Below are 27,220 nucleotides of genomic sequence, written 5' to 3'. Positions count from 1 at the left end.
CCTTTGATAAGTACCCCAGCTGTCTCTGTGGATTTTAGGATTTTGGATTTTTCAGCATTCCTCCTTCCCCAGGACTAGACCGCTTCTTCCAGCCTTGCCGGACTCTTGCCCCTTTTGCTGAATAAATCTGTTTTTTATACATTCCACCCTCTGTGTGTGGTTGAATTTCCGGGTCCTCACAGTCACCCATTACAGATGGAGTACAGAAGCTGAAGATTTGCTCATCCATAGTGTGAAGCTTTGCAAGAAATTCATATTACAGATATGAAAGTATACACTTGCAGAATTAATATCCATATTCATGGGATTCCAGAAGGATCAGAAGGAGGGAATATGCAAGAGTTTTTGGAAAAGTTAATCAAATCCGAACTTTCTCTCCTGGAGGCCTCACGCTCTTACTGGTCCCTCGATTCAAAACTACCATCAAGAGCACCCCTAGGTTTCTGATCATTTATTTCCTCGAATACACAATGAAAGGTAGGGTACTTAAACAGAAGGGGCTTTGCTTCTAGACACTTTACCCAGCAAAAATAAGAGTGTTTTACGGTACCAGCTCAGTGATCTACAGTAGCTCGGAAGAAGCAAGGAAGGATCTGGAGAGAAGAGGAATGGCGCCCGGTCAACCTGGAACTAGCAGTAGTTCGTCTTCGAGTGCAAAACTTAGAGATTTTTCCTGGGAGATGGCAGGATCAACTGCGCAACAGGAGTGAGAGGGATATCTAAAGCATTTCCAGGATACGGATTCCGTCACGACAAAGACTGAACATGAAGGCATTGTTATAGTGTGCTGATATGAGGATACAGCAGAGTTTCTCTCTGAGACAAAGGGAGATTTTCCCCCTTACACAAGGACTTAAACTAACTGTTAAGACTGGGAGAATAAATATGTTTGATGGTAGTGTACTGCTCTGACTCTGAGCTGTTAGATGTGACACTAGGTGGCGCACCGGTAACCTACAGGGCATACCCCTCCAACCTGTGCTTCAGACTAAAGTCACTTTTTTTTATGTTTTTTTTTTTTTCTTCTTTTTTGAGGCAGACCAAACAGCACCAGTGTGAATGTTCTCTTAGAAGCCACAAGACTGGACCGAAAACTTCCTTTTGGCTCATTTTGTAAAGCAAAATGTTTGGAAGTCTGGCTGAAATAAAACATATGACCTGATGAAGCATCCCCTAAGCACAAAACCAATTCCCAAAGAGTTGTGCTTTTTAAAACATAAATAAAATATAATTTAAAAAAATAAATTGTGAAATTTCTCAATTTTAAGACCCAGTTGAGAGACCCTGCATCTCTGAAATGCTCCTTGCATTCATGTTACTGACCTGTTACCAATTAACCTAACTGCTGTTCTAGTTGTTTCTGATTTGTACCAGTTACTTTTCCAGCTTTTTGTTTCTCCTGTTCCAGCTTTTTACAGACGCCATCAGATTCACTACCAGCTCATATTTTCCATGAAATGATAAAACGTCTCAGTTTCCACATCTGATAGAGACCCAACCTTTTTGGATTTTGGGTGGTAGATGAGTACAGCTGCTGTCCATCTTCTGTTCTCATAACAACACACTTTTAATTTACTGATTAAAAGCTTTGTGAAGTCATGTGAAGCTTCATTCCTGCAGCGTTCTCCCAGCTTGCTGGTATATTTTGGTTGAGTTAAAATTCTACCGTTCAGCCTGTGTGATACATCTGCATCTGCAGTGTATCCCCTCGTGTTTCTGCCAGAATCACAACTACAGTTGTCCATTTCTCATGCATATTAAATCTCTCGTGCACTCTGGAGCCACAAATTTCTTATGAGATATAAACTGCTAAAAAAAAAGCATTTCATGTCTTTTGGCCACTATCATGAAATGAAAATCATTTATTTAAAGAGTGGGAAGTGAAATATAAAACACACACACTGCCTCTGCTTTACCTATTGCTCATTGAAGCCAGACAAACACATCAGCCTTTATGAGCCTCTGAGGGCAGCTGCTGGCACTAATTCAGAGGCAGGCTATCGAGCACATCCACACAACTGCTCTCCACTGTTTTCATGAATATCTGAACAGACCCGCCACCACTTTGTCTCCTGTGAGAACAGCCTGTTGAATCCAGGATGGGCAGCTTTGATAGACGTTTCTTCTGCATTAAAGAATGAGAGGAGGCTGTGATGATGGTGCACTTAATGCAGGAGAAACGTGCACAGACGTTCGCACTGGGTATCCATGCACTGGCTGAGGTCCACTTTCTGCTGGAGAGATGAGCAGTTTAGATTCTGGCAGCATGACTGTGATTGATGGGTGCTTTTGGGCAGGTAGAAGCAGGAAAGAAAAGGGACGATATTTGTTGTCAAGCATTTGAGTTCAGCAAGACCTTTCAGGGTTTAAATGTGACCTGTTCATGTGGAAGTCTGTCAAGGTTTTGGAGAAGCACAGTGACCCTAAAGTCATCCTAAATTAGATTTGATTATTTCTAAACTCAACAATGAAATATATGTTATAAATTTATCTAGAATACAACGACAGAAAAATTCTTTTAATCTTAATATTCAGACCCTTCATTTGCATTTGTTGGTTGACCCTTTGACATCTATCCTGACTATTATCTCAACCCCTCTTACAGTAAAATACTCCCACATCATAATGCTGCCATCACCATGCTTGTCTGGTATTAATGAGGTGATGCTCAGTGCCTGGTTTCCACCAACTGAATTAAATTTTAGTCTTCACTCCACCAGCTTAAAGGATTTTGTTTCTTGTGGTCTGAAAAAAGCTCCATTTCCATTAAAGGGTCTGGCTCAGTACGATGTTGGCATACCTGATCCGACCCATGAGATGAAGTATGCACACTTGAGCAGCAAGTCATCCACTTCTTCAGCAATAAAGATATTTTATAGACAGTCACAATACAGCTGCTTGCCAATCCAAAGACGAGACATCAGGCCCAGCAGGCCCAGCGTTCAGTTAGTGAGTAGAAAATACAAACATGAGTTGTTAAATCGGGCAAAAAAATTAAGGGTGTATGCAAATAAGCATCTCAGTAAGAGAAATGGTGAAATTGCAAGACAGGCTAGAATTCTGAGAAAGGAAAAGCAGATTCAAGACACTTAGAGCAGAAACTGTTAAATAATGATCCAACTAAATGGAAGACCAGACCAGGCTAAAGTAATCGCAGTCAGACATTACAGAGCTGCATTAATACACACGGAAACGATGAATAACATGGTGAAGAGGAGGAACAGTGGGGAAATGTCAAATATTTATTTTGTTATTAAATATTGGTATATGTGAAATACTGCTTGTTAGTGATAAATATGGTAAAAAATGTGTGAATACACAGATTTGAAGTCTTTTGACTTTCATGATCACAAGCGCTATGAGGTAGAAGAAGGCACTGATCCAGAGATCCACGTCTACAAGAACATTGACATTAACTGTGAATATTATTCTGAAGAGAAGTTTGATTCCAGTGTGCAGATGGAGGGTTAGCGATTAATTTTAAGAGTAGGAGCCTCTACACTAACTTCAAAATCAAAGATTGTCTTCAGCAGCTTAAATACAAGGAATATATAACCATTGAAAAGGTTGAAAGATCCAAAAACATATTAATTAAAGAATTTATAGAACACCAGGGTCAATTCATACAGAGGATTTCTGAATTATATGAAAAACATAATGATGAGACTGATTTGGTTTGTGGTGACTTCAACACTGATTTATTGAAGTCTGGAGAGTTTTTCAATATTTAGTTTGAGTTTCCGTTTGTTAATGATAAAACCTGGTAGAGTAACCAAAGATGCTGGCAGGAAGTTTATGTAGATGATACCAATCAACCATGTGATGCATTTCTTAGCAGTGATGCATGTAAAAAAATTCAACCGATACCGATAATTTTCTGCTTCTCATGGCCGATACTGATAACCAATAAGTTCATTTTTTATGTTGATATTATAATCTGCAGTTTGTGATGAATGCAGCTGTGAGAAACTGATATTTAAGTAGCCCTGGCTTATCTAAAACAGCAAACTAAGTTCTGGCTCTTCAAATGTCTATTTTTTTATGTCATAGCATATAATTGTGGTCATTTGCTGTAAATAACAGCAGCAAAAGACAATTCCATTCAGTCAACAAAGTGCATCCCTTCAAACTTGTGTAGCAGATGTATGGTTTATCTCCAAAGGTATTTGTGTTCAAATATGAAATTATATGTACTGAAAAACTGTCAGCCTCAGTTACACAAATGTAATCGAATGAATAAAATAAAGTGCATCCGCAAAAATGGGAGTGAATAATCTACCAAAGGTTTACAGAAGTGTGAATGCTTTAACTGCATCAGGCATCATAAAGATTTTTTTCTGAAAATCTTATAGTTTATGATAAATAAAACTTCAGTGATTTCCACTTTCAACATTTAACCTCCCCCCAGCATGCAGCATTGCTTTTTCCATGTTAAAAACATGATCCAACCAGTGAGCCGTCCGGCTTGGCATGCTGACTGGACTAACGCTGGACATCCATGTGTCTGTGGTAAAACTTATGTGTAGTCTGTTCTTGTTGATCGATGTGTGTGGCAACCATATCATTGAGCGCAGGGAGGGACACACATCCGAGAAGAAGCGTCTGCTCGGAAGGGTGTAACATGGCTCCAAATGTGCTATTAACTTACTAAAACCTGGGTTCTCGATGACAGAAAAAGGCCAGTCGTCGAGCGCTATAAATTCTATAACTTTGTCGTTAATGGCTTAAAAAGCCATTAAAAGTTTTTACAGGCTCAAACACCTGCTGAATGGACACCTTGAGCCTGTGAGGTGTTGTTATTTTAGCTTTAGCACCGCTTGCTGCTGCCACGGCTGCTTCATATTCTTTCCATACTGCTTCGCTACGATGACGATTTTTCAGGTGAGATATTTATTGCGTTAAACTTGAAGCCTTCTTTCCTCCTTTCAGAATTCAGGTTTTGCTAACAGCAATTCTGTTGTCGTCTTCTGTGACCAAGAAATAATGACCATGCTGGTGAAGACATGCTTGCTTATTATTAGTCAGGCGGGGTTCGGGGCCAAACCTGGGTCCTGCTAGTAAGACGCACGTAAGAGGTGTGTCACAATTCAGGGTCTGCACACTTCGAAGTGCACAGACTACTTAGGCTACAGAGTGTCCTCCGTAGTCTACACACTTCGAAGTCCGCTTAACGTTAATGAAATGGGACAGCCTACCTAGCCAACAAGAATTTCCCATAGCAACAACATAGGACGTTGAATCACTTAAACCTCTGAAATTACTCATGGGACACTTCAGTGGACGCTGAACACTGACCGGCAGCACCGACAGTTAAAAAAAAACAACAAACAAAACAAACAAACAAAAAAAAAAAAAAAAAAAAAAAACACGGTTTGAAGCTCTGTTGTTTTCCAGCCGGTACACACTTCATTAACCCCTTAAAAGTCCATGAATATCAAATATTACCGAATTTTAATATCAGCATTTAACAAACACGCTTTAAATGTACTTGGTTTTGTAACATTTATACTAAAGTCTAGTTTAAAAAAAATAATTTTTAAGGGTCCTTAAAATTTTGTGAATTGGAACAGTACTTTGCGCACTGCAATGACGTATGTGTTATCAGGGTTTTTTTATCGGGAAAATGTACCAATTTGATCAATAAAAAAAATACCCATATCAGCCGATTTTTTATTGACCCGATAAATATCGCGCATCCCTAATCTTTAGATACATTTTGTCATTTTATGACCGCTATTGTCTATTGAAAGAATACAGACAAAATCCCAAAAAGAATGAAAAACCATGGATTTCAGAAGGGTTGTAAAAAGCTTGTTAAAAGAAAAATAGGCTCTATGGGGAATTGATCACACACAGAACAAAACATAAGGAGGAGAAGTACAAAAAATATAAAACAAACTGACTATTATGAGAGTACAAAATAACTCTCAGTGAGTAAACAAAAAAACTGACTAATATGATCAATTGCTGCTAAAACATTCAGGGTATCTAGAGAGTGCCTCATGGTATCATAAAAATGGTAGTAATGATAATTGAATTATTGAAAATACTGAGGAAATTGCTAATGAGTTTAATGGTCTGATCCAGATTACATTTAATTTATTTTTATATTTTTTATGTTTAATTTGTGCCTCTATGAACTCTGTAAAGTTTTTTCTTCTTTTTACAAACATCCTGTAGTCGCTTAGTTATCCATGGATGATCTTCACACTTTGGTTTCTTAGTAATAATTTGAATTAAACATTTTTTATTATACAAATCTTTAAATATTTTCATGTCATGTTCATGATGTCATTCTCAGTGCATAAACAGTTCCAGTCCTGTGCTAATAAGTCACTATTAAGTGCATTTAGAGATGCCACTGTGTATTTTTGTTTCAAAAGATTGGTTAGCTTTATAGCTGGACTCAAACACCGCCAACACTGGTAGATGGCCACTAATGTCATTAAGTAATATTCCACAAGCTGTCTTATTTAAAGTATCATTCATAAAAATGTTATCGATGAGAGTGGCACTGTGAGAAGTTATTAGATTAAGCAAGTCTATGTATTAGGGCTGGGCGATTAATCAATAAAATCGATTAATTGAATTTTCCATTTCTGGAGGTTTATTTTTATGAAAATCTGGATTTTTTTTCCATAGTTAGTAAGCAGCAGACTTAGCCCTCCCTCCACACCAGAACGGTGTTTGACTGACAGATTTTTAGTGAAGTGACCCTTCACCCATACCTGGGATTTAGCTGTGCATATAACTGCGAGAAATGCTGCTCTCTATGAGATGCAGAAGTCAACTTAACCCACAAACCCTCCTTAAGAGACAACCTTCATCAGGGGAATTATTTCTGCAGTGGATCCTTTATGATAAGAATCCAGATGGAAACAGATCACGGATGCATTGTGTCGCGTATTTCTGTGTTAGATATAAGGTCGTTTATATGGTGGAAAAGCTATGACATTATATGCTCTATTTTTGCTGGCATTCATTTATATAAACAAATAAATGTTTTTAATAAGTTTATTTATGTTTTGTAAAAGAAAAGAAAAAAAATCGATTAAAATCGGAAATCGGATTTGGTTATAAAAAATCTGAGATTTTATTTTTAGGCCATATCGCTCAGCCCTACTATGTATAGTTTCCACATATAAATAAAGTTTTATGTTTCTTCACAATAAACATTTCCACCATCCATTCTTTAAAAACATTCAATATTGCTTCCTGGTTTCCTCTATATTATATAACATATGATCAGCTGTGACAGACATATTTCCAAACATGAATTTCAAGTTTTTCTTTAACTAGACAGCGACACCTCCTCCACCTTTGTTTCTCCTTGCTATATGTATACAATTATATCCTTCCATTTCAAAAGCTATCCCTTTGTGTAGATTGGTCCACGTTTCAGAAATTGCTATGACAATAAACAGTTGGGAAATTTTGTTTAAGTTCTCCTTAATATGTATAAATTAGCATTCAAACTTTGGCTTTAACATGTAACGTTGAGAATTTTCCATCTGTGTTGCTCTGTGTAATAACTGCAATTATTGCTGACAGTAAAAAAAGGTATTATCTGAATAAATATTCATTTCCACATCCTGTGTCTTGCAATCAGTATGTTGAAATGGGCGCAGTCCCTGCTTTTCATACTGACTGATGCACTCTTTTAAGTTGGCACCACGCGTAAAGTGACTTCTTTCAGACTGTTTCATGGTGGTGTGTTCAGGTGTTCAGTGCATGCTGCTCTTACTGATCACCGGTACTCTTCCAGATCCTCCATGCTTCTCACCACCTGCTTTTCGCCTCCTCAGGTGTTCAGTTCAACTTAGTGAAAACGTTGCAGGTTACAGTCCATGTATTCTGGATTCCTTCCATTTTTCATGGTAGCGTGCCTTCGTCATGTGCTCGTTGACGTATTCCTCCGTTCCCCTGAGCTTCCTTCATTGTTTTAGGAGGGCAATTTTCTGTTGACAAATGTCATTAAAGGGTGACAAGCTTCAATGTTATTGCAGTCCAATGTGATCCCCTTAGACTGTAGAAGAGAAGCCACCTGCTGCTCGGTGAAGCTCCCGTCCAACTTGCTGCTGGATTCCCCCTTGTTGGCCGCGGTGAGTGCCCTCGCAAGCACCGGGTTTACTCTGGAGCCCCTCAATGACCACATCATTCATCCTAATATATATAGATCCAGATCTGTGGTTCTCTAGGTAGATGATCAGTTTGTCCTTCCCTTCATTCTGCAAATGCAGTGCTTTCACCTCAACAAGGCCCTGAAATATTTTCTTCTGCTGCATCTTCACAGCAGAAACTTCCTGAGTAAGAAAGTCAGGGGATCTTTGAATGTCCTCGACCTCCTCTGCTGACGGGATTTCTTTCAGACCCATGTTGTCCCACATCGTTTTCCTTTGTTGCTTACGTAAAAGGCCAAACTGGAAGCTCTGATCCACACCAACATGCTGTCTTCTTATGCTTGAAACCTGGTATTTATCAGTGTGGCACAAGGTTGTGTTTTTATCTAACATACACAAGCACTCTAACTTAGAACAATTTACAGCTAAACAGCTGCTACAGGGACACATTTTTCTGATATTGAATCATTCGTCTGCAGTCTACAAACTCATTCCAACATAATAGCAGCAGTGGCAGAGCAATCCCCCTTAAGTAATGTAGTTCACAAAAAGTCTGAGTCAGACAGACGAAAATACACCAGAGCAGGTCGGTGGTTGGTTTTGAAAAGAAGTGAATGAACAGAAAACAAACTTTTCATTGATTATAAAACTATCTGTAAAGCAGTGTTTCAGATGGAGGATTTCATCTTTGTGAACTTCTTATAAATAACTTTTGGAGAATAATGACCATCTACCCTTAAAGTTTAATGCAAGAAAAACAGTCTGTTTGGACCTTTGTTTTAGTTTATTTTATTCATCAGTCTTAGTAAGTACCAAAAGTATGGCAGGAGATAACCAAAAGTACTTTTCTGGGACCCATCTATTTGGGTTGATCCAGCCATAAAGGGTGGATCTTGACAGATAAAACCATCTACTGGTTGAAAGCATTTCCTGTGTCTCAGCAACAAGAAAGAACAAAGCAGGAACGGCTCCATGTTTAAATATACGGTGGATGTTTTGTTGTTTAAAAGCACATGCCAAGAAGACAGAACACAAACTGCTGGATGTCCACCATTTTCCTCCTTTGTTTCTGGGTTGCATTAAGGCGTTGCTCCTCTAAGACGTCTAACTCAGCTATTACATAGCTGATGCATCTATCACTATCTGGCTGAAACACCACCTACCAGGTGAGGCGACGCAACAGAGGTAGAAAGTGGAGCTTTCCTAAAGTACAGATGGACTCCTGTTGAAATGGGATTAATGGAAAAAAAGAAGGATGTGGAGAATTATATGTAGCCTATGATAAGAAAAAAAGGTGAAGCTGTTTTGAAACAACAAAATATAAAAACAAGAAATCTTTTCATTCATTAATAGGAGTTTTTTCCTGGCAGCAGAGACTCAAACAGAGCTGGAGGCTCACTTATAAAGCTGACGTAAGTACCCAGTCTGGCGTACACCAGTTACAGTCAGCGTACTCAGTCTGGCGTACACCAGTTACAGTCAGCGTATCCAGTCTGGCTTACACCGGTTACAGTCAGCGTACTCAGTCTGGCGTACACCAGTTACAGTCAGCGTACCCATTCTGGCGTACAGCAGTTACAGTCAGCGTACCCAGTCTGGCGTACACCAGTTACAGTCAGCGTACCCAGTCTGGCGTACACCAGTTACAGTCAGCGTACCCAGTCTGGCGTACACCAGTTACAGTCAGCATACCAAGTCTGGCGTACACCAGTTACAGTCAGCGTACTCAGTCTGGCGTACACCAGTTATAGTCAGCGTACCAAGTCTGGCGTACACCAGTTACAGTCAGCGTACTCAGTCTGGCGTACACCAGTTACAGTCAGCGTACCGAGTCTGGCGTACACCAGTTATAGTCAGCGGTCCCAAATCTGGCGTACACCAGTTACAGTCAGCGTACCCAGTCTGGCTTACACCGGTTACAGTCAGCGTACCCAGTCTGGCGTACAGCAGTTACAGTCAGCGTACCCAGTCTGGCGTACAGCAGTTACAGTCAGCGTACCCAGTCTGGCGTACACCAGTTACAGTCAGCGTACCAAGTCTGGCGTACACCAGTTACAGTCAGCGTACCAAGTCTGGCGTACACCAGTTACAGTCAGCGTACCCAGTCTGGCGTACACCAGTTACAGTCAGCGTACCAAGTCTGGCGTACACCAGTTACAGTCAGCGTACCAAGTCTGGCGTACACCAGTTACAGTCAGCGTACTCAGTCTGGCGTACACCAGTTATAGTCAGCGGTCCCAAATCTGGCGTACACCAGTTACAGTCAGCGTACCAGTCTGGCTTACACCGGTTACAGTCAGCGTACCCAGTCTGGCGTACACCAGTTACAGTCAGCGTACCCAGTCTGGCGTACACCAGTTACAGTCAGCTTATCCAGTCTGGCGTACACCAGTTACAGTCAGCGTACTCAGTCTGGCGTACACCAGTTACAGTCAGCTTATCCAGTCTGGCGTACACCAGTTACAGTCAGCGTACCAAGTCTGGCGTACACCAGTTACAGTCAGCGTACCCAGTCTGGCGTACACCAGTTACAGTCAACTTTTGGTATTTATAAAAACAAAAATTGGCAGGAGAATGTCTCTACCACCATGGCAACTCTGACCCCTTTGTTCCACCGAACCAAAGCGCTGTGGAGTGGCTGTTTTTCCAATTTGTGACTGTTTTTTTGCTTTGTGGCTGATTGCCTTAGTCAGTCAGAGTGCTTCCACCAGACGCAACTTTTCTGAAGCGCGTGGCACTTTGCTTCTCTCTTGTCAAAACAGACAATTTTCAGGAGCACCTTTGAAAGACAAACAAAAAAGCACGAACAACATTAAAAGCAGCAACATGTATAAAAAGATAACTAGCTACTGCTGTTAAACCTGCAGGAAAACACAGTAACTTCATATCCATACATATTAATGAATGAGCTTGTGTTAGTACTAATTATGAGAAATGTGTCTAATTGAGTCTGATGATGAAAATGCATCGCCAAAAACAGACAGAGGGCCCCAAGACCCACCGGCCAATCAGCACAGAGACCAGAGTGTCTCCCCACCAACCCTTCTCCCTTAACCTGATCTCCTCTACTTATCCCCAGTCAAGGTTAGATAACTGTCTTTTTTGTTTTCCACCAAAATGCTTTGGACCAAGCGCTAACCATCATTTCAATATCATGATGTCAGTCTCATGTATAACTTGCATGACGTGAACAGGAAGCTGTGGGAACTATGGAGTGGGACGCTAAGATTGAAAACAGCCTGCCAGGATGCAGTGAATCTCTGAAGATGACGGATTTAAATCTGAAGCTCTGCTTGTGGAAAAGTGACCGGCACTAGAAGCTCTAGAAGCTTCTTTTTAGTGTGTTGCAATGACAGAGAAATGATCTTACTCCCTTTGAACAATAAAGTTTCTCCTGGATAAAGTCAATCAAAAATGCCAAAATTCCTCAAAAAAGGCTCATCCAGTCATCTGTCATGCTTACACCTGTCAAGGGTACACACATGCTCCATCCTGGTGGACTTCATCAGTATGGAAAATGAATGAATGAAATATCCCATTTGCATTCATTTATTCATCCTTGCTTTTCACCATTTAACCTCCACATGACTATTTATGACTCTGTCTTGCTCACAGTCGGGTCCTGTACTGAGTGACAGCAACAAGAGGCTCTTCAGAAACACTCCTCGATGGAGACCATCTATCAGTCATTCAGAAACAACACACACACACACACACACACACACACACACACACACACACATCTCACCTCTAATAAAATACAGACTTGTTTTGCATGAACAATGTTTTCCAAGTATGTGTATAAGTAAGAGTGATGGGTGAGGGAATGTGTGTGTGTGTGTGTGTGTGCAGCTCTCTGAGTGCTTTTATATAATGCTTTGACATTGAGTAGAGGCCTCGGAGTTAAAGGGTCTTCTTCAGTTGATGGTTCACTGAGAGACATATCACAGCTTTGTTCTGGCCACTTTTAAAATCAGCATTAAGGGCTGTTGAAAAACTCACCAAATCCTCTGCTGAGGCCCAACAGCTGATTCTGTTTTTACGTAAACAGCAGAAAACGCTGTTTGACATGAGCAGAGAAGATTTGAAAAGTTTTACACGGGAACAGCCGACATGCTCATCTCTGCTGCTCGTTCTTTCAAATGTTGCTCCATTTCAAAGGAAATAAAGATTTTCCAACAGTCTCAGATTTATTACCAACACAGAAGCTATCGACTCATTTTATTATTCTAGCGTGATCATGTTTAACCACATTTCCATGTCTTGCTGTAATAAGTTAAAATGTCGCAGGTGTGAATTTACTTACTGTGCTAATGAAAGCTGAAGCACTGAACAGGAAACTTTTCTGCCTCCTCCAGGTCGTAAGTTTGTCATCGCCAATGCCAGAGTGGAAAACTGCGCCATCATTTTCTGCAACGATGGTTTCTGCCACATGTGCGGTTACACACGCGCTGAGATCATGCAGAAGCCGTGCACGTGTAACTTCCTGTACGGACCCGACACAAAACGACTGGCCATCGCCCAGATGGCGCAGGCCCTGCTGGGGTCAGAGGAGCGGAAAGTGGAGATCAACCTGTACCGAAAAGACGGTAGGAAAGCCAACATCAGCAGCGGTGTTTGGAGGAGGCGTGTTTGGCTGATTGAGGAGTGAATGAAGCCGTTCTGCCATGTTGACTTGCTCAGGAGACAAATGTGGGGATGATCCTCTGGTGTGAACGTTGAGCAGGGTGTTTACAGGTGTAGACACGTTATAATTTCATACAAATGAAACATGGTGATCTGTCTATGGAAGTTTATGCTCTGTAGTCAGCTTTTTAGGTTAGTGAGAGTCCAGTGGAGTGTGTGAGCATATTTCTGTGTTTAAATTCTGATGCTTGTGGTGTGTAGAAAGGATTCGGCCTCCATGTCTGAGTTGTTAACTGTAAGTCTGAGTAACCTGAACGCTGCTTGTGTTGATACCATGTAGTTCAAACCACCTGCTGAGACGCTGCATGCACGCGAGGACATTACATTTTTACCTTCCTTCACCATACGCTTCATTCTGCATGACTTTAACCTGTTGACCCTGAAAGACGACCTTGTTTGCTTCCACCTAGTGGTTACATTTATCACAATGTGCTAATCTGTCAAGCCACAAGAGGGCGCTCATGTCATGAAGCGCTTCGATTGCACTTTTCAGAAGAAAAGTAAAAAAGTTAAGAGATAACATTGATGTTTGTGCTAAAATGTATTTATTCTTAGAAAGTAATGACTATAGTTCCATTTGGTATGCATATTTCAAAAATATGTATCGTAATAACTTTCTAAGAAGTTAAATGTAATGTACTTGTACATGGACACTGGGACATGGAGTACACATGCAGAGTAAAGCCAAGTAGACTTAGAGGAATATTTAGGACAGACTGCCTAAATATAAACATCAAAGTTGCTACGTAACACTGGATGTTAGTTAAATTCAGTAAAACTATACTGGATCACCAAGGCTGCCTAGTGGCATCAGCATGAATCAGAGGACGTTTGGAAAGGTGCAAATAGAAAAGTGGTTGGACAACAAACCAGTTATGATGCTTTCTACTGTCCATGCTGAGCAATCTGAAGACATCCACCAGCAGGTTCAAGAAGAACAAACAATATGTGAGCATCTCAGACCATGTGGGTGCTAGTACAACTCCAAAATGGCCGGCGCTGACTTGGTAGATGCGACGATGAGCTCCTACTAAACGAATGTCCAAACTAAGAAGTGGACAGTTCAAATCATCATGTTTTTCAGATCTTGTTTACCCAATAGCTGGTTAAAGTTTCACCAAAACAACGGTGAAAACCACGCAGGACTGTCATCACTTCCTTTTTTTACATGATGTTATGGTGTCAGGTCGTTTTGGTGTAACAGTGATGATGTAGCTCAAGAACATGAACCATAAATAACTATTTAAAGATTTTCCCTTAAGTCACGAGTGCACAATATTTGTAAAATACCTTCCTGAGGATGTAAAAAAAAAAAAAAAAAAAAAGTGAAATCCTTAGTGGAGAGCCAACCTGAAAAATAAAAATAATTGTAAAAAAAAAAAAAAAAAAAAAAAAAAAAATCCTTTCTAAATATCCAAGTAAAGGAAAAATAAGTGCTGCCTTTTGTCAGTAATATGTTATAATTAATATGTTTTCCTGAACCTGCAATCAAAACTTTCTGTGGAAATAAACAGGAGCTTTGTACTTCTGCACACTGCTGACTTTCTACTTTTATCTATTAACGCTGACCATTTTCCACACGGGGACACATTTATTTTCAGAAACTACTTCTTCTACCAAAACAAAAGTTATGTATACTGTTATGATGCCCATACTCTTTTTAAACACATAAAGAATTAAAAATGCACAAAATAAAATCAAGCTAAGGTCCCAGGAGGTTAAATGAGCTGATGAGGTTGAGGACAAGAGGCTGGCTGCTCCAGAGAAAGATGGCTTCCATGGTGACAAAGTCACCGTCTGCTAGACGTTTTCCTCTTGTAAGCAGACTCACACAAAGCAAAGGAGAAGGCTTGAAACAAACTGAGAGGAAAAAAAAAGGAAAAATGACAGAAGAAGTAGAAAATAATTCTGACTTCTGTGTGAAAGGTGGGAGAAATGCTGACTGCTTCCCACCTGCTGTGGAAGGAGGAGCAGATCATTACGGCTGGCTGTCTCTGAGCTTTTCCACCACCTCGGTCCTCCCTCTGCACATTACTCTCTGTTTTATTCTGGAGATGTGAAAACACGTCCGCTCTCTGCTTTACAAAATACCTTGTAAAAAGCTGTGGAGTCACAGATGTGTTGTCATTTCTGCTGCACTGGCTGTGTCAGTAATACAGCACCATGCTAACAGCAGAGCAGTATCATATCCTAACCCCTCCCCCAACACACACACAAATAAGATCACATTTAACACTGTACATTAAACATGATTCCTTTGATTATCATTCTCAGTAATTAGATCTCGTAACAGTGTGAGCCATTGCAGATAGTGAGAAATGAGTGAGGGTCTTCCACAGAAAGATGAATAATACACATGTATGTGGAAACGTCCATGCATATGAAATATAATTCCATGTGGACTCTCAGAGTCTACATGTGGCACTTTAGTTCTGCTCCAAGTCTTGCAGAGGCAGACAACGTTGATGAGGCAGCAGCAGTTCTTTTTATTTCTTTTTATATTTCATTTACTTAGAGGGAACAGAGCATGCTCAGTGTCTTCTGTGGTAAACATGGGACAAAGCCCGGACAGGCCCACCGGAGAAGCAGGTGGCCAGGATCTGAAAGAGGCCTGTCTGGATGGATGGATGGATGGATGGATGGATGGATGGATGGATGGATGGATGGATGAATGGATGGATGGATGGATGGATGGATGGATGGATGGATGGATGGATGGATGGATGAATGAATGAACGGATGGACAGACGGACGTATGATCGATCGATCAGGGTGCATTACATCGATGTGGCTGATTGGTCTACCTGGGACTAAATCATTTGTCGGTAGTATTTATTTTTAATGATCAGCATGAGCAAAGAACGCAGAGGCGGAACAGCTGAGATCCAGAGAAACGTGTGGCGAAATGGACTCGGAGTAAAAAGATGAGAGAGGGAAAACAGATGAGGAGGAAGCAGCAGGTGTATTACACCCTGGTACTACTACTGTATTAATGACCCTGGTACTACTGCTGTAATAATAACCCTGGTACTACTGCTGTAATAATGACCCTGGTACTACTGCTGTAATAATAACCCTGGTACTACTGCTGTAATAATGACCCTGGTACTACTGCTGTAATAATGACCCTGGTACTACTGCTGTATTAATGACCCTGGTACTACTGCTGTAATAATGACCCTGGTACTACTACTGTATTAATGACCCTGGTACTACTGCTGTAATAATAACCCTGGTACTACTGCTGTAATAATGACCCTGGTACTACTGCTGTAATAATGACCCTGGTACTACTGCTGTATTAATGACCCTGGTACTACTGCTGTAATAATGACCCTGGTACTACTACTGTATTAATGACCCTGGTACTACTGCTGTAATAATGACCCTGGTACTACTGCTGTAATAATGACCCTGGTACTACTGCTGTAATAATAACCCTGGTACTACTGCTGTAATAATGACCCTGGTACTACTGCTGTAATAATAACCCTGGTACTACTGCTGTAATAATGACCCTGGTACTACTGCTGTAATAATGACCCTGGTACTACTGCTGTAATAATAACCCTGGTACTACTGCTGTAATAATGACCCTGGTACTATTTGTTGTCTGAACTTGTCGAAACTTTGTGACTTTCATCAGTGTGTTTATGTTGTTTGCTTGTTTTACTGCATGAAATATGTGGTGTCCTGCTGGACCAAACATAGCGCTACAGGTGGGCTGCTGCATGGAAAAGTTTGGGAAGCCCTCTGAAGGTTGGACTGTTTCTCATCTGTCTAAGATGAGTTGACTTTTGTTTTCACTCTTGCAGAGAATTTAATGTGGATAATGGAAATCTAAATTATTTGCTGATAAAATAACTCCGTCATGTTGTTTGAGGTTAACATGATATCATGAGATGAATAAAGCAGTCCTGCTGGGACTGTTGAGTCTTTTAATGAGAGTAGAATGGAGAGAAATCTCTGGGCTGGTGGCTGATTGGTCTTTATAGAATATTGCGCTTTGGTGATTTATTAGCCTGCATATGTGTGTGTGTGTGTGTGTGTGTGTGTGTGTGTGTGTGTGTGTGTGTGTGTGTGTGTGTGTGTGTGTGTGTGTGTGTGTGTGCGTGCATGCATGTGAGCATATGTGTGCAGTATTTATGAAATGGGGTGGCCTGACTGAGTGTATGACTGACTTTTTGTCCCAGTCCGGCCCTGCATGGGACACATATCTTGACAGGCTTTATTCCTGCAGGGACCCACCTGCACTGACATTTAGTTGGTAAACTCGCTGTGTTAAATCTGCCTTGTGTGTCGATTAACTGCGTCATCAGAAACACTTCACCACACTTACCACATGATACACGTGATGGACTACATATTGTCACTAGATTATTTTGATTTTACAATTCAATTTCTTTCATAAAAAATATGGAACTATTTTTCTTTATAGCTTTAGTAAGTCTTGTGTAATCATTATAATATATTTATTTTACATAATTCATTCAAACACATTTAGATTTACAAAAACAAGTAAACACCAAATACATAAAATCTAGATGAATAGATTTAACAGTCCTGCTCTAACAAAGGCTGAACCCAGATTCTTAGCCTTTGTGTTTAATCTTTTTATGACAACTAATCAGAAAAAAAGGTTTCTCTAAAGTTGTTTATTATTTACAGAAGCTGACAATCTAAAAACTAGAATATTAAAATATTAAAAGACTGATATAATCCATTTCTCCCTCCCAATAATCCCCAAATGAGCTGATATCCCATCACGTGTCACTGTTTCCTCATGCTTCAGGTTTTTGTCAACACGTTGCTTCAGTGTTGGTTTCATAAGTTTTGTGACTGGAAAAATTGAAAATCCATAAATATTTACATGAGTAAAGAGCTCTATGAAGGAAAGCATCTGATTCTCAGGTGTGAATGTGGACGTGTCAGACGTTTTAACCTTATGGTCTCCTGGAGAACTGGGTCATTCCAGATCCTGAGCCTGATGTGAGTCTCAGACAAACACAACCTGAACTTGCTCCCCAGCTCAAGTACATGTGTCTGCTTTTTAAATACAATGAGATTACATTTCTACTACATTACAAAGCCTCTGGAGTTACCAGTAAATGTATTTAGCAAAACAAATGTCACAGATCAATCAATCAATGAAAAACTTGTGACTCCAGTGAGATTCATGTCTTTGTTCAGGGTTCAGCTAGGGTCAATGTAAAAATAGATAAAAATATTTTAGTCAAGTAACTGACAGACTTCTGTAATACTGTGTTTACAGTATATCCAATCAATATTTACATACAGTACATTACAATATACTTTACAGTACTGTAAAAGTAGCAACTGTACCTACTAACCTGCAGTAACAGCAGGTCTGTGAACGTAGGGTTGTTGTGTGGAGGACTTCAGTAGAGTTTCATTCAAAGGAAACTCTGTACACTTGTTTCAGTCTGATGTGTCGGAGGACACAGTCAACAGCTGACAGAGGACAAGGTCAACAGCTGACTGTACCGTCTGAGCTGCAAGGTGGTCTGATGACATCATCAGAAACGTGTGTGTCTGGTTGTGAGTTGTTGTGTGTAGAAAATGACAGCTGTGTTGGAGTTGTACTGACACTTTGCTGTCAGTGTTTACAGCTCTGCAACACAAGTGTATCACAGTGTGATAGGTGTGTAGTGACTGAGAATGTGTTTAAGGTTCTGCAACCGTGCCGATGAGGCAGATGATTACCTGAACAGGGTTTAAAGTGTAACTCCACCTCCGCCAAATTTTGAAAAATGCCAGACACTGGAAGGGTTGTTGTGGGAGGTGTGGGGTGATCAGGGGGCGGAGAGTGGGTGGGTCGAGATACACAAGCACAAGCAAGATTTACAAAGCACTTACGCCTGAAAGCGGAATTTGAGGTGGAAGACTTTTCCCTTAGAACAAGGTGGTCCTGAACGTATCAGTCTGAGCCGTTAGCGCTGTTAGCTGCCTGTCAGCAGCTCCAGCAGCTCTGGAAAGCTGTGGAGACTCGCGGCAGATTGTGGCAGCTGCTGGAAGTTGCTGCTGCTACGATTTGAGCTGCTGTCTGTCACCCGATGAGGATCAGCAGGTTACTTTTACACCCCTTAAAAGCACAAATCTGTCCCATTGCAGGAATATTTAATCAGTAACTGTGAAAGAATAGAAGTCTATCTACACCATATAAACTCACATCCATTCACATGCGTAGGTAATTCGCATCTGGGGGAGGGGCTGTGAGGTTTTTAAAATTTTCTCATGATGTAGAGAAGTATCTGGTTTTGGTTTTTGTTCCACAAAATCCTGTTTTATAAAGAAATTTGAATAATTACAAATTTTATTAACAGTATAGCTATTTTCAATCAAGTAATACTATGTTGTTTACTGCTCAAAAAACACATTTTAGGGTGCACTCCCCCTTTTGGTTTAGGGTACTGGTACACAAGGTCCGCTTTACAAATCTCACATGTATTTAATTTATTTTGTAAGTTTAATGTGAAGTTGTCCCAGACTTTTGATGTCCTCTGCCGCTGTTTTACTCCCTGGTCTGCCGCCATATTTTACCCCTGACGGACTTTATTGTGCATTGAGCAACTCTCAGCAGAGATAAGAAAAGAAGACGATGTGTTTTTTTGGGTTTTTTTCGCCGACAATAGTCGACAGATATATTCGTTGTTGACTATTTTTATTGTCGACTATTGTAGACAACGTCGACTAATCGTTGCAGCCCTACCCAGCAGTCTCCCGAGGCAGAAAAACCAAACTATACAAGTTCTTCATCCAGGTCACGTTGCAGCAGAGTTTTGCTTTACGCACTGTGTCACACGCCAGCAAATGGATATAAACACACCGACCATTTTGGTTGCACATAGTGGCCGATTCAGCAAAGACATGTAAGAAGACATTAGATGAGTCTTTCACTGGCTGGAAGGATCTCACAGTACAGGTAGGATGCAAGATGGCTGCCGAGTTAGCCATCGATAGGTGGCGCGACACTGAGAAAATTTCAAAAGTTCTGTACCTAGTCTTGAATAATAAAATCTGTGTCGTATCAGTCTTTTTCATCTTGAATGTTGCAGATGAGTCTCACAGATCCCATCATGGTTGTTCAGCTGGCAGTAGCAGCGTAGCTCTGCTCGGATGTGCATCTTATTTGCAGAAGGAGCTCTGCAGGTCTGGACTGGTTTTAGGTTGAGGAACTGATTTAATCCTGAGTGGAACATAATTAAAACAGTAGACTGTGTGACAGTGTGAATACAGATATATAACTTGTGACCACTGGAGCTATCGTTTCTGTGGGTCCCTCCGGTATAATTTAAGACACCTCATCTTTGTGCTGAACCCAGATCTATTTTCAGAAAGAAAATGTTACCTTGTACTCTGCCTTGTATTCACTCTACGGTGAACAAATAAATAAAAGTTTCATTCCTGTCTGTTTGGACAGTTGTAACTTTTGTAGGGCGGTCATACTCACACACACACACACACACACACAGTCTTAGGTAACCACAGCAGGCCACCCTCAGCCATCAGACAGCTTCTGCTCGAACGCTTCTCATTCATAATGCACAATGAGGGGAAACACTATGCCACCTCCTCCTGTCCCCATAACCTCGTATTCTCCTCCCACTCCCCTCCTCCTTTTACAGAGAAGGAACAGAAAGAAGAGCAGCTCCTTTGGTCTAAAAAAGCATCCAGAGCACTAAAGGACTGTGTATTTTATGTATAACTGTTGGCATGACCTAGAGAGGCCATGCATACAGAGAACATACTCACATACACAAACACACTGTACTGACACACACTGTGTGTGCTCACAGGCGTCGTCTGGGCTCATTTATCTAGTGCCAAGATTGGGGATGAACCTTCACGATGATAGATCTCCCCACTCTCTCCCACACTCAATTGTCCGACTCCAATTGCTCACCAGCTCAATCAATATGCTACCCAGGTAAACTGCAACAGGAAACACACACACACACACACGGAGCCAGTAGCATGGAGAAGTCTTAGAGAACGGCTTGCCACTTACCTCTGTGTTGTTCTTGGTTTGGAACATTTCTGGTAAAAAGATCCGTTTTAAAGACCGATGATTTGTTTTAACTTCCACTTCCAAACAAGTTAATGGATGTGAGGCTGGCGCTGATGTTCTCTGAAGTGATACTTTAGAAGTTCTCATCTAATTTACTTTCCTGTTGGATGGAAACAGATTCTCAAATTCACTTTTTCTTTTCTTCATCTTCTTGCTGTATGCCTCATTTACTTCCTCTCCTGTAGCTGCTCAGTCCGACTCCCCCTCCTGTCACTCACAGGGTTTTAACTTTTCTCTTTTGTCTTTTTGTCTCTTCGCCAGTCCACCAGAACAGAGCAGGCTCTGATCCAGATCACAGATCTGTTCATGTCACCGTTGTCAGTGTTGAGCTGCTGCTCTTCAACTCAATTCAACTTTATTTATGCAGCCCAAATTCACAACAAAGTCATCTCAGGGCACTTTTACAAACAGTCCACCAATTGTAGTCCAGCTAAAATACAAATAAAGCAAATCCATTATATGATCCACATTAGTCCGATTTAACTGTGTGACCTGGTTTCATATAAACCCACTCAGAAATAATCGTATAGGAAACCAGCTCAATCTTTAATTCAGTCCTCCATCCTGAGCTGCATGGGGTAAATTCAAGCAGAACCAGAACCAGGAAGGACGGCCCTCTGCCTGGACCAGTTGGGGGTGGAGAGCACATGAAAGAGGGGTCAAAAAGCAGGGACACCTGCTAAGAAAGAAGAATAGAAACACAAACTGTTGACAATAATAATGTCATGTGCAGGTTATTATATGTATCGAGATAAATAATCAGAAGCCACACTGATCGGCTCGCGTCGTTGCTACGACAACGTGTCCGCCATGTTGGTTGTAGCACTTAAGCTCAATACATGTTTATAATGCTCAATACATGTTTATAATGCTCAATACATGTTTATAATGCTCAATACATGGTGAAAGGCTAATGGAATCATGAAAAACAAAAGATTAATCCTATGTAAAACATTCATTTTAACAATCGAAATCCTGGCTTGTAAAGAAACAGAGAGGGAATTCCATCTCTTCGGATCCTCGATAATTTTCATCTTAGTGCATAATTTTCCTGAACCGTTTTGCTAAGAGTAGGGCACGTTTTTATGCCAAGGTACATGGGAGATGTACTAATTGTGATATTATTAGCCAAACTGATATTTTGTTTACAGGGACAAGGGTAGATTTATTCCAGTTTATTTTAAAGCCTGCCTTCGCTCTGAAAAGACTTAAAACGTTTATGATGTATGGTAGCGTTGTCTGGATATTAGATATGATCAGAATATAGTGAAATATAATGTCTAAATTGATCTATAGTTATATGGGATAGTATGTCGCTCTCTGATGGATTGAGCCAGTGGTTCCAAAGACAGAGTGAAAAACGGGGGGAATGCCATGATTTAAGGGGAACGGTTGTGTCTGACAGGTACCTGTAAAAACTGATGCTGTTGAATAAGTACATAATGCTTGTATTATGGAAATGAATTTTGGCCCAAATCTAAATCTTTCCATAACTGACCAGAGGTATTTCCATTCTTGCCTGTCAAAGGCTTTACTGACATCAAGCGATAGAACAAAACAGTCATCTACTATAGTATCAGCAGCCTCAGTAATATGAAGGAGCCTCTTGACATCTGCTGCTACTCTTCCTATCAAAAATCCTGTCTGGTCAAAATGAATTCATTTCCCAACAACCATTTCCATACTAGTAAACAAAACCTTGGCATACAGTTTCATATCTGCACAAATATGTGAAATACGCTGATAGCTTGAGCACTCCAGCGGGTCTTTGTCTTGTTTGAATAGGACAGCGATGAGTGCGTTCTTTTTATCCTGGTGTAATGATACTTGCTCAATAGCAAAATTTATAAAGCCAAGTTTACGAGGTCCAACTTGATCCCCTAAGCCCAGATAAAGCTCTTGAGGTAGGCCATCAGGGCTTTTGCACTTCTGGGCAGCTTTAACTACTATCTCCAACTCTGCTAATGAGATTGGTTCTTCTAGTTTTAGACTTTCTGAATGGGATAAACTAGGCAGTGTCAGCTTCTGAAGAAAAGAAGTACATTGTGATATATCTGCACAAAATTCTGATATTTAGAGGTTTCTGTAGAAATTTCGAAAAACATCATTAATTGTGGGCTGCATGGTGGTGTGGTGGTGGCTGGGGGGAGGTTCGAACAGTGGCCGTCTCTCCAGGTACTCCAGCTTCCTCCCACCGTCCAAAGACATGCATGTTAACTGATCAATCTAAATTCTCCGTAGGAGTGGGTGTGAGTGTGAAAGGCTGTCTGTCTCTCTGTGTTGGCCCTGCGATGGACTGGTGACCTGTCCAGGGTGTACCCTGCCTTTCTATCTTCCTCGTGACCTTTCATTGGACAAAGCGGTATGGATAATGGATGGATGGAATGGATGGATCACTACTTGTACTGGGGTTTGTGACAACATCCTGTGCTGTTTGAACAGTCTATTTGGTCAATCACCATCACAGTAGTATTATTTCTGGAAATTTATTTATGGATAGACTCTTATATTCTCCCCTTAGGGCGTTAAGTATATTGACATTGGCCTCTGTAGATGTGTTTTCCAGACTCGATTTTCACCTCAGTTTCAGAAAATCGTTTATTGCATTCAGTTTTCAACTTACAAGATAAGACAATGCATGTGCCTCTTAGCAGTTTTTCTATGAGATCTTTTTTTTTTATTAAGTCCCACCCTAGTTATTATACAAAACCCTGTAGTACTGCCACTAAATCTGTTACTGAAAAGGTATCAGGATGCAGGATGAACATTAAGGTATGACTGACAAGTGCCTGGAACTTCAATAAATAAAAGGCGTTCATTCTGACTTATGAAAACTCATTCATAGTGATTGTCTTGGCCCTTTAGGCGCCAAAGTTGCAAAAAGCAGGCCATATCTCTTTCCACCACATGACAGACTCGCGAATCTTCAATAGTGAGGGGAGGTGAGCGAAGGGGCAGGGATCTGTTAAAAGTTTATGAGGAAATTGCATTTTGAAAAACACCATATGGAACTGATGAGGGCTCAAAAGCTCCGTAAAGAGTCCGATATATGTGATAGAGTGGATTACAGAGAAAACATGCAACATATTGAAACCCTTTCTGCAGGGGCTTCATTAGGCCATGGTCTCCAACTTACACTGGAGCCAGAAAAAGGTGGGGTGTCCTCTCAAGGACATTCATAACTTTCCAGGACTAGTATGACAGCACTGAAGACGTACGAACCAGAGACCAGTGTGGGGTCTCTGTATGCCTATGGCTATAGGTGGAGCAAAGAGAGAAAAGAGCAGGGAGGAACTCACAGTGCATCATGGGACATTACAGGCTTGATGTTTTCTTGTTTTAGATCATGAAACAGGATTTATGGTGGACATTGGTTGGAAGTCAGCTTTAAGTTAAGCTGAAATGCAACATTAAAGCTGTGTTGAAGCTGATCAGGACATCGTGGATGATCCCATGCACATCCAGTTAATTAATCTGTTCAGGCTGGAGGTTCAACAGAACCCATGCATCTGTGCTGCACCTCTGAAAAGGGAACATGTTTGTGATGGTCAAATCAGGACAATTTAACTTTATTTGAAGTAAATAAAGCCTAAAACTGCCTCCTATTTTCATGTTTCTTATCAAAGCTCTTACATCTCAGCTCCTTTACTATAATAATGGACATTATCTCAGAGCTGCAGTTGGGAGGCAGCTGTGTCAACACGGTACCTTATCTCAACTGTGTGAAAATCCGCCGCCCCCATTTAAAGAACAGAGCTGAGGTTACTGTGTATGTTTGCATCTCATACATGACAAGCTGTGTCTTAATTTCCTCCTCAGCTGGGCTGCATCAGTGACACAAGGGCTGGTTTTATTGGCTCAGATGCTGGCTTCAAACAGGTGGTAAATCATTGACACAGAGCCTGCACATCACTATGCTTCTAAGATAAACTGTGTCAGAAAATACATGTAAACTGACTCTTGCCTCATTTTTGAAAGTACAGAGTTGTCCTGTTAAAGTGCAGAGTCCCTCAGGGATGTTCAGCCTCTGTACTCAGGAAATAGATGTGTTATCATGACCGTTCGTCATTCAGTAAATACATGAAGAAGAAAAAGTAGGAAAGGAGTGTTTGGTAGATTATTTCTCTGTTGTAATACTGCTTCTTGACTATAAATCTTGTGGGAAAGTCTTGTAAATGGAGCCACATTTGTAAGTAAAATGGATTTGTGGGATGAGCAGCAGTATGTGGCTTGTGGCCATGAAACAGCAGAATAAGCTGTTTGGTGCTCGCAGAGAAGATTTGGCAAATTTTTCAAGGATAAGCAGCAAAGCTCATCTTACAAATGCAGTTTCATTACAGACGTGTCTCCATCTAAAAATTAAATAAACAGGCTTTACAACAGTATAAGATTCACTACCAAGAAGCTTTGTTACAGTAACCCGCCAAACACTTATTTCCTTACTTTTTGTACTAAGTTTAGTTTTCTTGATCTAAACTCAATCATTCCTGTTAACTTATATTTAATAATTAGATACCAAACTCAAAACACTTCCTTCAGCTCTCTAAGGGCTGGGTCTGCGTATGTATCATGGCTGCCATGCGTTCCCAGCGTTCGTTTGGCATGTAGACCGCTCACGTGAGGTAACGTGTCGCGTGTGCGAGTTGCAGTATTGACTTGAACTCTAGAGGCGCTCATGAGAACAAGAGCATGAACACGACAGGTCCGAGGTAAACACAAGTATAGTATAGTTTTAAAAAAGACCGCCTCTCGGACTTTGTCCACAAATATCTGTTTGATTGTGTATGATTTTTCCTCCCTGTTGCACAGTGACAACGTGTTTTGGGGGCTGATGACCCGGAAAGACTGACCGGTGGATTGACCAGTATTGAGCGTTTTGCCATACCGTGCTTCCATCATTTACTGCAAGTTTATCCAGAAATGCAGCAGAGCGTTGATGTGTACGCTTCCATTTACAGCAGGTACATCGAAGCCCTAAGTCGCATCTGATTCTCTTTATGTGACTGTATTGAGAAGATGTGATCTTTCATAACAACACCTCCATGATCAAGCTTGAACAAGCTCATTCAGGTTTGAAAGTCAAAGTCAACTCAGTGTGACTCCAGGAGGAGGAACAGATATGTTGGAAATGTAAAATGATTTCTCAAGGATCCACTATTAAGTTGGTCATTAAATGTCACGAGAGGCTCAGTTTGCATCACACGAAGCAGCCAGAAAGGATTTTCCTCAAAAAACGTATAATCAAATTATCATTTAACTAGTAAAGTTAAATTCTAATTAAAACAAAGTAATTCAATAAACTAATAGACTAATAAACTAACTGCTCTTATAAATAGAACGGTGTTTTACAGATCATAAATATTACTTTCAGACGTATTTCTAAGTGTATGGTGCGTGAATTGTGTGTGGATTTTTCACATGCTACTGAGGCTCCTGTTTTTTAAGTTAAGAAATTGTTGAATTATCTATATGTTTTGTTTCTTCAGATTTCATTAAATCCAATAAAAGACACCAAACAAGAGTCAACAGCAGAATCAGCTGTTTGGCACCAGCAGAGGGGAAGTTTAGACTCTGCTTAGTTTTCCAGTCAACCCAAATCACTGCAGCTGTCTGGGTGAGAATCCAGCAAACGTTAAGCCACTCAGTTTCTTAATAAAGTTCACCAAAAAACATTATAGAAATAGTTTCATGGTTTATTGGTTGAGACATCAACAGAAGCTGAGGACTGAATAAATTAAATAAGTATAAAGATGCTGCAGCAGAAGGAGACATGCAGACTGATGATGACAGCTGATCTGCTTTCAGCTGGGTCTGCACATTGTCTTTAGTTTACACCATAACTCCGTAACAATCAGCACACTTCAGCTTAGCTTATGTTGAGTAGGGAGGTTTGAACAGTGCTGTTTCCATGTCATTAATCCATCCGTACATGGTGAGCAGATCATCTGATGGTCTGCTGCTCACTGGACTCATGTCTGAATAAGTTTCTAAGCTTGGACAAAAAAATAAAAAGATTGATTGAATTATAGTTCGTCTGTCGACTCATACATCATGCAGCATCACCACCTCAGTTGCAGACATTAGCATTTAGTTTTCCAGCCTGTACAGCTGATTCCCCTCCTGAGCATCATTGTCTTTAGTGCATCAGGTCTACAGACTAGTACGTGTCTAACAGTGTTGTGCACACACTGTGTGCCCAGAGGAGTAGGCAGCCCTCTGTGATTGGGTGAGTTAGGGGGGTTGCTCTTGATTGCCTAGCAGCAGTAGCTAAGCAAAGCACTTAGAGACCAGCTGCCTCTCTGAAGAAGTTAGCCCTCTGTGACTG

At 40.7% G+C, this 27,220-nt stretch overlaps 1 protein-coding gene across 1 annotated transcript in view; it reads left to right on the top strand.

Annotated features, from left to right (window-relative positions):
• Positions 1 to 27,220, top strand: part of kcnh2b (potassium voltage-gated channel, subfamily H (eag-related), member 2b) — a 338,190-nt gene that overhangs the window by 39,372 nt on the left and 271,598 nt on the right. The window contains exon 2 of the mRNA XM_041968155.1: positions 12,479 to 12,709. Within this exon, the coding sequence (XP_041824089.1) occupies positions 12,479 to 12,709 (231 nt within the window). The remainder of the gene's footprint in view (positions 1 to 12,478; positions 12,710 to 27,220) is intronic.

The sequence above is a fragment of the Melanotaenia boesemani genome, chromosome 18 (genome assembly GCF_017639745.1).
Source record: "Melanotaenia boesemani isolate fMelBoe1 chromosome 18, fMelBoe1.pri, whole genome shotgun sequence".
In the NCBI taxonomy this organism is placed as follows: domain Eukaryota; kingdom Metazoa; phylum Chordata; class Actinopteri; order Atheriniformes; family Melanotaeniidae; genus Melanotaenia; species Melanotaenia boesemani.
This window is presented reverse-complemented; position numbering and strand designations above follow the sequence as displayed.